The 10,796-nt window shown below is 36.2% G+C and overlaps 2 protein-coding genes across 10 annotated transcripts; one reads left to right on the top strand and one right to left on the bottom strand.

Moving 5' to 3' along the window:
* The first annotated feature begins 246 nt into the window (after positions 1 to 246).
* Positions 247 to 2,544, top strand: LOC107954626 (piriformospora indica-insensitive protein 2). Its single transcript, XM_016890239.2, has one exon. The coding sequence runs from the start codon at positions 829 to 831 to the stop codon at positions 2,344 to 2,346; it is 1,518 nt and encodes a 505-aa protein (XP_016745728.1). The 5' UTR covers positions 247 to 828; the 3' UTR covers positions 2,347 to 2,544.
* Positions 2,545 to 3,949: 1,405 nt separating this feature from the next.
* LOC107954625 (serine/threonine protein phosphatase 2A regulatory subunit B''alpha) lies at positions 3,950 to 10,535 on the bottom strand. Of its 9 annotated transcripts, XR_005915520.1 has the most exons (14): positions 9,705 to 10,535; positions 8,474 to 8,716; positions 8,224 to 8,329; positions 7,986 to 8,085; positions 7,714 to 7,819; positions 7,506 to 7,596; positions 6,359 to 6,500; positions 5,956 to 6,103; positions 5,718 to 5,827; positions 5,033 to 5,189; positions 4,820 to 4,945; positions 4,564 to 4,721; positions 4,273 to 4,405; positions 3,950 to 4,196 (listed from the first exon to the last, which is right to left on the bottom strand). XR_005915520.1 is itself a non-coding variant. In XM_016890238.2 (13 exons), exons 1-12 carry the CDS (start codon positions 9,870 to 9,872, stop codon positions 4,581 to 4,583), a joined length of 1,638 nt encoding a protein of 545 aa, XP_016745727.2. In that variant the 5' UTR covers positions 9,873 to 10,535; the 3' UTR covers positions 3,950 to 4,405; positions 4,564 to 4,580. The 9 variants fall into 9 exon arrangements, 4 of the variants coding, with proteins under 4 accessions (XP_016745727.2, XP_016745724.2, XP_016745726.2 ...); XR_005915518.1 differs by having other exon boundaries at positions 4,273 to 4,486; positions 4,820 to 5,189; XR_001699628.2 differs by having other exon boundaries at positions 4,820 to 5,189.
* Between the last annotated feature and the right edge of the window lie 261 nt (positions 10,536 to 10,796).

Raw genomic sequence — 10,796 nt, 5'->3', positions numbered from 1 at the left:
GGTCGTAATTTTGTTATTAAAAACAGCAGGTGAGAACTTAAAATAAAAATTACTGTTGACTTACCTAGAGAGGTGAAAAAAATAAAAACAGTAAAAATTTATTTGCACTTTCCGGTCTGTGCAGCTTGCTTCCACTTCACTCGAACAAGAAAAACAAATATGCAAAAAAAAAAAAAAAAAATCGTCTTTTTCGCAACTATGAGAAACCCTAACACAGAGAAACAAGGAAAGAGCCAAACAGCGCTGGAAATTGGGGACTTCGCATGCACTACCATTTCCGGAAAGGATCCCCTTCCGTACAAAAGACACGAGTCCATGTCTTAAGCCACTGTAATATGGACACGTAGCAGCATGCATGCCTCGTTCCCTTTGTCAGTTAAATGTCGCTTTCACGAAACATGTTTTGAGACAGTAAGTCGGCGGCTGCGGCGCTTCACTATTGGCTTCCCCCGGCTACCTTTGCTCCGCAGGTTTTTCTGTCGGCTATCCTTTTTCACCATTACCGGAGTTGAAAACAAAGCTGCTCCAACCGACGCTTTCATTAACGCCACTGCAGGGCTGGAATGGAACTCATATACCCAAAGAAAAAGATGCTCTTGTTTTGCATTTCGATCCAACACTTGAAAAGCTGCATTTACTACCATTAAGGATTTATCTTTTTGTTTACTTGAGCATAAATGGGGTTAAAATTTTACAAAAGGTAAAAAGAAGAAATTTTGAAGTTAGGTTGGTCAGAGATTCAGAGGGTCAGAGCTAGGTTGTTTTGGGTGTTGGCAGAGCCAGTCTACAGTCTACACAACAGTCCAAGACCAAGGTCCATCACAATATATGCAATGGCAAGTGCCAATAAACCAAAAAACAAAATCCCCTTCTTTTCGCTTCCATCCCAACCAACCTAACATCCCCCCCAAACAACACTGCTTGGTTTTCTCTCTTTTTTCTTCCACTCCCAGGAAAAAAACCATGACTGTTGTTTCTATTTTCAAGCTGGCTCTTTTCTTCACTCTTACATCCACTCTAGTTACTATTTCATTGCAGCAGGAGCAACCTCTCCTCCTCAACTCGGCTGAGCAGGACTCAGTTTACCAAGTTCTCTCCTCCATCAACTCAGCCACCAATTGGCGCACTCTCTTCCCTGACGACCTCTGCTCTTACCCTCCTCACGGCGTTGTTTGTGATTATTTCACCGACCCAACAACGAAGAACGTTACGGTCCATGTCACGGAACTGAGTTTCGGGTACGTTTCCGATTTTACACCAAACCCTTCTTGCTCTCCAAACTCCACTTTCAGCCCTCTCCTCTTCACTTCCTTCAAACATCTACGCAAGCTTTTCTTCTACCAATGCTTCACCCAAACCCAAGCTTTTGTCCCCGTTATCCCCACAACTTTCGGCTCCTCTCTTGAAGAGCTTGTGTTTATAAACAACCCAGCTTTTGTTGGTCCTCTCAGTGGTATCACCGGAAATTTCACAAGTTTGAGGAGGTTGGTTTTGTCCGGAAATGGAATTCATGGGGCTATCCCAAATGCAATCGGTGATTTGGCTAACATTGAAGAGATAACACTGTCGAGAAACAAGCTTAGTGGAAAGGTTTCTGTTAATCTGTGTAAGCTAAAGAAGCTGAAAATTCTCGACTTGAGTGGCAATGGATTCCATGGAAATGTGCCTTCTTCTGTAGGTAATCTCACTCACCTTTTGAAGCTGGACTTGAGTTCAAATGGGTTTTCTGGTAAGATCCCAGAGAGCTTGAGCAACTTACAAGCTCTGGATTTCTTGGATTTGAGTTTTAACCGTTTTGGAAACTTTGGGGTTCCTTTGTTTCTTGCTGCAATGCCCAGATTGAAGGAGGTGCATTTGAGTGGGAATTTACTAGGAGGGGAGATTCCGGAAATTTGGGGCAATCTAGGGGGTATTTTGGGGGTAGGATTTTCAAACATGGGATTGGTTGGTGAAATCCCAGCTTCCATGGGGTTGCATTTGAGGAACTTGTGCTATCTAGGCCTTGATAACAACAAGCTTAACGGGAAAGTACCTGAGGAGTTTGGGTTTCTGGAGTTTGTGAATGAAATCAATTTGGAAAACAACAATCTAAGTGGAAAACTTCCCTTTTCTGCTAACTTCACTGCTAAAGTTGGTGAAAAGTTAAGGTTAAAAGGCAATCCAGAACTGTGCGTTGATGAGAAATTGAGCCATCGTGAAAGCGTTGGGGAACTGAAGAAATGCAGCAAGCCAGACATTCCCAATCCAGTCCTCTTCATTGGGGTTTCTCATTCTGGGCTGTTATCATCTTCATCATCTTTCCTTGTTTTATTGCTGTTTTGGGGTCTCTGGATACTTTTGGCTTGATTGATTATCATCAAAGCGCATGGAAAAAGAAATACTAATAGTTCTTACAGAAACAAGAAGTTAATACTGGCTAAAACTAACAGAAATATTTGGCAAGTTTAATTTAGTTGTAGCACTGTATTTCAGTAGGTAAAATTATGTAATTACCTTTTTATTTCCTGTTCTGTTTTGGTGAATGAATCAATGATAAATTATTGATTTTGTAGCTATTTATCCATTTCACTAACAAATACATTTTGCTTTCAAAGCTGTGGGACTGATTGGCAGAAGTGAATCATTTTGTGCAATGTTTTGGGCTAGGATTTAGCGAGTTAAGCTAACTAGATTCTGGCTGAAGCCATTCGATTGATGTCATGATACAAACTCTCGAGACAAACAGAAGCTGCAGTTCTAGAGCATTAATCATGGATCGTCCAGTGTTGCATTTCAGTGGTTACACTAATAGTTTTATTGCATTTAATTTTTTTTACCCAAAATATAAATAAATAAATTTATATATATTAAATTAAAGAATAAACTGATTATTATGTTAAAAATTTTAAGGTAGGTAATAAATTGATTATTATGTGAACAATTCATTATCATATCTATCTATAAAAACAAAAAACAAAAGAAGAGAAAACAAATCAATTCAATTGATCTAACAATGGTCAGTTTTCTGTTTATCATGATTGACAGTCCATTTCTGATAAAAATGGATCATGTTTTGCCTTGATTTGTGACTGTAGGAGTAATTGAATTTAGCCAGGAGGGTGAAGGAAGTTTTAGAGATGGGGCATCCCATCCTATAATTAATATGGGCCACATGCAATTACATACATATTCTGGTGTGATATGTGAAACCAACGTGTATTTCTGTTTCACTTTCACCGTCTTCGAAGCAAGTTAAAAAGGACATTTTGTCATTATAACTAAAAAAAACAAAAAACCAATCCATGCAACTATGGTGGCTTGCATGATTCTTTTGGTGTTTGATTTTTCAACACTCCTTTCGAGCACAAGTTTGAAAAAGCTTCCCAAACGAATTGAAGCATATCTCTCAAATTTTGGCAAGTTTTCTGCTTCTTTTGTTAAGATGGAATTTAAACAAATACCAAATTTTAGCCAAGGCCATTTAGCTGCAACTTCATCTTGGATTTTACACTTTATTGATATAATATTATGAACTAAAGCTGACATTTTAACTTCCCAGTCGGAGAATTGTTTATAATTTCAATAAATTAATGTGAGACCTAGAGTTTGATTCATTATCAATCAAATGAGGAAGCTTAAAAAGGAGATTATATATATATATATCACCTTCAGTACTTTAAATAAAGTAAATTAGACATTTCTTTTACTAAATTTATGTTCCATAATTTTTCTTAAAAAAAAGAATTCCTTTTTGAATCATTCGTAAAGTGCAATTTTTTTACATTACTGATTTATTTTAATTTTAGACAAGAATAAACTTCTTAAATAAATTGATATCAGTAGTTAAATATCAATTCAACAATTAAATTTATAAATAAAAAAAATCAGTGTATTAACCATTCTTTTTGGAATATAATATAACTAACTTCTTTCAGCCAATTTTGAAACTGATAACCGTGACATCGCTTACTAAGAAAACTTTTCCTTTTTTAAAAAAAAAAGTGTTCATTTCACCCACTGGATCAAAAAAAATAAAAAAGGAACATGTACATTGTACCAAAAACTGAGAAAAAAAGGGAGAGTCGCAGAGCTAGTGAAGAAGGGGGAACGAAATTTCTGTTTGGCAACAAAGATAGGGGCGGCCACTAAACCAAAACAAGGCAATCGCAGTATCCACCATCCACCTCTACTTTCCTCCACGACCCCAAAGGCACAGACTGATAACAGTAAATGATTGTTTCACCAACTAAAAACAGAACAAAAAGTTTTAACATAGTAGCAGACTGTTGATACCTGGCCTGGGAGGGAGATGGTGATTAGTTAAGAGCAGGGAGAATCAACCCTCTCTTGTATGAGAAGCAATTGGCTTTCCAGACTCAGAAATTTTGTTGCCGCCACTTAATTGCAAAAACGGCAACTAGATAGCCTGCAGGTGAACTATGTAGGTAAAATCTATACGAATGAATTTGAAACTTGTGGCCAATCACTTTGCAGACAAGCACACCATCTGCAGTATGTCCAAGTAGCCAGTTTTTCTTCATTCACCTTGAATATTATGTTTTGACAAGGTACTACAAAACTCACCTCAGCAACCTTAAAAATTAAAATGGAGCTTCAAGCGACTCATCCCATACTTCAGCACTCCCATTCGAAGCATCTTCAACATCTTCTTCCATTGAAAGCCTGATATACTCTCTATGTGCAAAGCGATCCCACTCTGTCAAAGTTGGTTCCTCGCGTTCCTGCTCAAGCAAAAAGGGGGAAAATGCCAGCAGACTATTGTCATTGCAGAACTATAGCATCCATTCAGTACCCAATATCTAACTGTGCAATCACTAACCTGCCGTATGAGGAATGGATCACGGCTTTCGAAAGCCACAAACTTATTAAGATTGAAAAGGATGTTAAAAACATTTCCTGAAAGTTTGCATCTTTTCAAATCCTGTAGCGTGATGCAATATTCTCTCTGCAAATTATCGTGAGTTAAATCAAAATAGTATGAAACAAGCAAGTAGAATGAAATCACGGTTATTAGAAAGAAAGTAGCTTTAACCTCAGGAGCAATCATGTCAATTATTTGACACAATATGTCCTCAAAGAGCACAGGTTCTTGGGCCATGCATTCCATTCGATGCAGCTGCTCCTCATAGAAAAATTGCATTTCATTTGGCGTCAGCACACCATTTCCATCCAAATCTATGCACTTAAACCTATAAAAATAACTAATCAGATGCGGAAAGCTAACTAGTAAAGCATTGAAAACACCTTGCTAAGGGACGAAAGAGGATTATGCCAGAAGACTTCAGTTCTAAAATAAAAGCAAGGAAAGCTACATGCAAAGTAATGTGCCATTTAGGCCCAGACAAATACATGAAAAAAATGCTAATATTCTTTAAATACAGCATGCATGTACATCTTACTTTTAATGCATTCTACAACTAAGTGCAGAAAATGACACCCCACCATGCTTAATGCTTCTTGCTCAATGCTCTGAAAGTGTGTCAAGGCTACATATTGAGGAATACAAGGGAATTGAATCATTGAAAAAATAGAATAAATTTTTTTTTGCATGAGAAGTGAGAAAATAACGCAAAACCTCTAAATGTAAACCTAAGAATAGGGGGAGGTGTTAACAAGGCATCACTTGAGTTGAAATTTTAGGTAAAGCAAGAATCAGCTCATTTCCAATAAGCAAAATCTGTAGTATAAAATTAATCTATTTTCAAAAATGAAGATACCAATACTCAAGACTAGGCTGAGATGATTTGTCCTCCTCCGAAAGCATGAAGTAGACAAAGTCCTCATAACCCATCTTCCCTTCCACCTCACTAGTAAATTTTCGTGGAGCCTGAGATGAAATTCATGGATTCACAGCCAAAAGTACACTTCAAGTATATGAAATTGTTTATTGTAGATGAAAATAGAAACTAATTGATTCAGAAATTAAGAGGGGATTGAGGATCAAGGCAAACTAACCTGTGAAAATATTCTATCAACAATCCTGTAGGTAAGGGCATGATTGCCATATCTAATGAGATTTTCTCTGTCGATGAAGAAATCATGGTCCGTGTCCAACTCCCAAAACTTACAGTATATAACATAGAAATGTTCATATGAGAAGTACCTACAAAAGGAAGCAAAAAAAAGGTTCAATATTTATAGCATTAGTTATTCATGACGTGAAAACGTAATAAACCCAAGCTTTCACCATGTTGAATTGTTTACATCCATTCAGAAGAGAAAAATGGGAAGAACTTCCATCCGTTTATCATACTATAGTCCCAGTTTAACATATTTTACTCATTAATGTGAAAGGATTTGTTTCTTGAAGCTCTCAATAAAGCAAATACATTCTAAAAATGTCCAACGAGATACTAACCTAAGGATTTTGTTAATGTCCTCTTCCTCATCTGCATGTTGCATGGCAGCAACCAGACTTCCTCTTTTGAGCTCCCTGAGGGTAAGACGGCCATTTCCCGATCTATTGATGTGATAAAATATTCTGTATATGACAGTTTCAGCTGGAACATTAACACAGAAATTTATATTGTCCATTATCAGTTCTGCAGTATTAATGTTCAATGATAGAGAACCAAAACATACATAAATAAATGAAAGATCCACGGTACCCCTTCAAATAACTCTAACAATGAAAAAACTCTTTTTGAACCATTGTTCTCAGCTTGGTTACACAGAGTGAATTGTTTCTCCGCTTCTTAAGTATTATATCATTTGGTAAATTTCCTCAGTCTTAAGAATCAAATGCAACGACACCCACCCACCTTCAGAATCATTTTTTACTCCGCCTTAATCGCACAACTACCATACAAAAACTACATTCAATTCCTAAAAGAATCGATTATGGTTTTTTATTGACTATACTTAAGGTATTGGGTTTTTGAGTTTGATAAATGGAGAATTGTACGCAACCTTTCACTGGCTAAACATTTCTAATTTGATAATTGATCTTTGTTTACATTCTATCATCAGGTTCAAGATCCATTTAGCCACTTTTTGCCAGGAGATTCCGCCCGAAATTATTAAATCAGCAGGAACAAATTCAGCCTGCAGGCTATAATGACAATGGCTAGCGTTAAACAATCAAACCATGCTCCAACTGCATGATAACTCACTTGGCAGGGATTAGGGTAAGATTCAAAAGATATTAGCAATTTCAGTCTGAATCAGTCAGGATATCTACTGACATGTCACAAAATTTAATCATAGTTTCTTGTAGAGAAGGAAAAAGAACCAATGTAGTCAACAAGATAACACCATATGCCTTATACATACAATTCCTGCTAAACTATGAGCTCAAAATGGAAGCCAGTCAACATCACCATCTTTGAGATCGAACCAATTCTTGGGATAACACTGCAGTTAAACTAGCTAGTAGATTGCTTAATCAAAAATCAATGCAGTTTTGCACATAAATAATTTTTAAAAATCAGACATGGGAAAAGGAAATAAAGTGCACTACTTGATAGTCATTTAAGAAAATTACCAACTACAAATGAAATACATACCGTATCTATCTTGAAATTCAGGCGTGTTTCGCAGGAATTCTAATCCTGGATGGGTTGCCAAAAGTTCTCGAAGAACAGGTTTGAAGTCAACCTGCATCCAAGTCCAAAATGATCTTATGAAGAAAAGTATAAACCTTCGAAAAGATAACTTTAAGAGGAACAACTGCTAATTAAGACAATTTGTCCAAAACAAATGCAAAAAGAAAACCTGAGTGAGGTACTTGCAGCCTGGACGCTTAAGAATTTCAAATATTTGAGTTGCTATATCCATCGTCAGCATATTTCCATCAACCCAATACTTAACGAAAGCATCTCTGAAGTTAAATGATAAACTTGAGAATGTATAATAGAAGAACTTATTTAAAGAAGAAGCAGTCAATGCCATCTACCAAGTGCTTTCAAACAGACCATGTTTAAGCAATAGTGTAATTACTTCATATAATAAATCTATTCATCTATAAAGATGCACAGAACACGTACCTGGTCACTATTCCGGTCCAGTCTACATCTATTTTTCTAAAAAGTGCAGAAGAGAGGAAAGATGGTAGCTTGCAAACTTCCTTTGTCACTGCTTTAAACTCTGCATAACCAGAAAAGGACATTTGTTCCTTAGAAGTTTGAAGGGGAAATTTTCACAATTAATGACCAGAAGATAAGGATGTGTGGAAGGGAGAAACAAAAATAAAATGAAGACATAAAGATCAAACATATATCTCACCATCTATTTGCAATCCATTTAGAGGATTATTAAAAAGGCGATTAATTTGAGAAAGACATTGTTCTTTCAATTCCTTGGTTGGTGGACAACCATTTTGGAAATAAAACTGCAAGAATTGCAAGGCAAACAGATATGTAAGAAGTATTTTCAGAAATTTAGGAAGTAAAACCTAAAAAACATTTCCAATCTAATAATGCATTAAATAAAACAATATCTAAACCTCTGGAATGACTTTCATTAGCCAACAGACCTGTGGAATGATTTCTTGCATTGGTTCACTAACTAATTTCAATGGAGAGCCAAGAGCAGAAGGGCTGGACTTCTGCCTTGACGTGCGAGGAGAACCAGATGAGCTTCTTGGAGAAAGTGGAGGTGCATTGCTACTTGGAAACATGGAAGGCAACGAATGGCTCCCAACAGCATTTAGAGTAGAAAAGTTTGTAGAAGCGTTAACTATTGTCCCTGACTTTGCATCATCAATCAAAGATTTCACCTGTGCTCAGGTTAAAAAAGGGAGAAAGCCAAGCTCATTGCATGAGAAAACATCCATACATTGATTGGGATGAATATTTTATAAATCTATCAACCAGAAACGAAAATTAATCTAAATGCAGAAAAGCTTCTAACTTGTCATAGAGGCATATTCTATCAAATTCAGACATTACGGAAAGTATATATTATTCCTAGCATAGTCAGTTACAAAATCGAACAATGAAATGTTACAGTTTTCAACGGTAAGTTTATGGGTTTTCTTAACCTATCATGAGAACATCTTATAGCAGATCAGAACCTATGGAACTAGTCCTTTTTAGTTTTCTGCATCCTAGGTACCCCTAGAGTGAAATCCATAACCCTCTTGAGGCAAAACACAGGACAAATTTCACTGCGAATTACTATATATGCAGACTTGCATTTGGTAGCATAAAACCACCAAATAAGATACTCCATGACTATGAGTGGACTATCAAAGGTGTTCGTTCTTGGCTGTAATAAATCTATACTTGCACTTACTTGCTCGCCTCTGTTTACCTTTTAAACCACAGTGATATTAGCTCCTCATCCCGCACAGAAAATGATGCACAGAATGATAATGTATCAATATCATTCACCACCTTTTTAATGTTGAAGTTATATATGTCAGTTCATTGAGATAAGCAGTTTTTGTACCCACCCAATCCTCATAAATAAAGTCCTTTTATTCATATGTATTTTATTAGGTGTGATGCCTTCTTGACCATCCATTCACTGAAACCTGCACTGATCATTGGTTCACTACACCAGTCGGCTTCAGAGACATCATCATTGTTATTAATTCGAATGAACTAAGGTAAACTAAATTTCAAATGACAACAATTCGCAGCATTGGACGTTTTATTCAACAATAGGCAGCCAATTAAAGTTGAAAACAAATTCTAATACAAAAGTATTTAAAAATTACTAACAAATCAATAGCAACAATAGTTTAGTTACAAAAGCAGTACCAGATGGCCGGTCCCAGGAAGCGAAAGCCACTGAGAGAACAAGTCCTCGACAAGTTGAGGACTGGCTTTTAGTGCAAATGGAGAAACATCAGGAAGCTGCAAAAGCTCAGGGTCCAAACAAGTAACATCCTCCACTGCATCAATATCCATCTTTATAGATAATGCCATCTCGCCTACCTTATCAAACAGCACTGAATAAAAATAAACACCCTAAAACTTGTAACTCTTTCAAATTCTTCAAATGCAACAGCAAAACGAAATCAAATCCACTTCGAAGTAGAGATTTCCCTAACTGGGAAAAAGAACACGCTCCGAAATGATATGGTAAATTGACGATTCCGTGGAAATAATTACAAAATCTTGCTCCAAAGAGTTAGGGAAAAAAGACGGTAAAATCCTTTTTTTCTTCAACGGAAGTAGAAACGTAACCGTTTAAAATACGCCGTTCTCCAAAACCCTAGCTGCCGGCGTTATGAATAAACTGAAATACCAAATCCTTCGAAGAGTCTCGAAAGAATTTAGCCTGTTTTACTTCCAGAAAGAGAAACTGATAAATTCTCGAGTACTTTCCGTTAACTTTCAGTTCGGAAAAAAATTTTAAAAATGCCAAGAAGATAATGAGATTTTGACGTGAATTTGATTAAAAGTAGGGAATGGTTTTAAAAATTAAAAAGAAACGAAGAGAGGAAGAAAACAGAAGAGCAGAGAAATCAAAGTATTATTATTAGCATTTGATTTTATTACAGAGAGAGTGGATATAGGGGAGACTAAAAGGAACAGGAAGCTGCAGCGAAGAAGGATGAAAGATGAAAGATGAAAGATAAAAGATTTAATTTTTTTTTTCTATTCCGAAATTAAACAGTAAAAAGCGAACAAAGCGCGTGGAGGTCAATTCATAGATACGTATATTTATACGGTCTACATGGTTTCATCAAATCTCATTTAAAATAATATATCTAAAAATTATAAAAATATTTTTTCATAATTGATATAAGTAATATTATTTGAGGATGTTTTAGTTTTGACACCAACCTAATTAGAAACTTACGGGAATGCCCTTATGCAATTAAAATAAGTAATATAATTTGAGGG

The sequence above is a fragment of the Gossypium hirsutum genome, chromosome D07 (assembly GCF_007990345.1).
Source record: "Gossypium hirsutum isolate 1008001.06 chromosome D07, Gossypium_hirsutum_v2.1, whole genome shotgun sequence".
Taxonomy (NCBI): domain Eukaryota; kingdom Viridiplantae; phylum Streptophyta; class Magnoliopsida; order Malvales; family Malvaceae; genus Gossypium; species Gossypium hirsutum.
This window is presented reverse-complemented; position numbering and strand designations above follow the sequence as displayed.

Bases quoted from the DNA above. Each gene is read 5' to 3' on its own strand.
- LOC107954626 (XM_016890239.2), top strand. From the start codon at position 829: ATGCAATGGCAAGTGCCAATAAACCAAAAAACAAAATCCCCTTCTTTT.
- LOC107954625 (XM_016890234.2), bottom strand. From the start codon at position 9,872: ATGGCATTATCTATAAAGATGGATATTGATGCAGTGGAGGATGTTACT. The intron at 7,597-7,713 runs GTTTTCTTTTTG...ACTTGGATGCAG, and splicing joins GCTGCAAGTACCTCACTCAG to GTTGACTTCAAACCTGTTCT. The intron at 4,722-4,819 runs GTTAGTGATTGC...TTGCTTGAGCAG, and splicing joins ATCCATTCCTCATACGGCAG to GAACGCGAGGAACCAACTTT.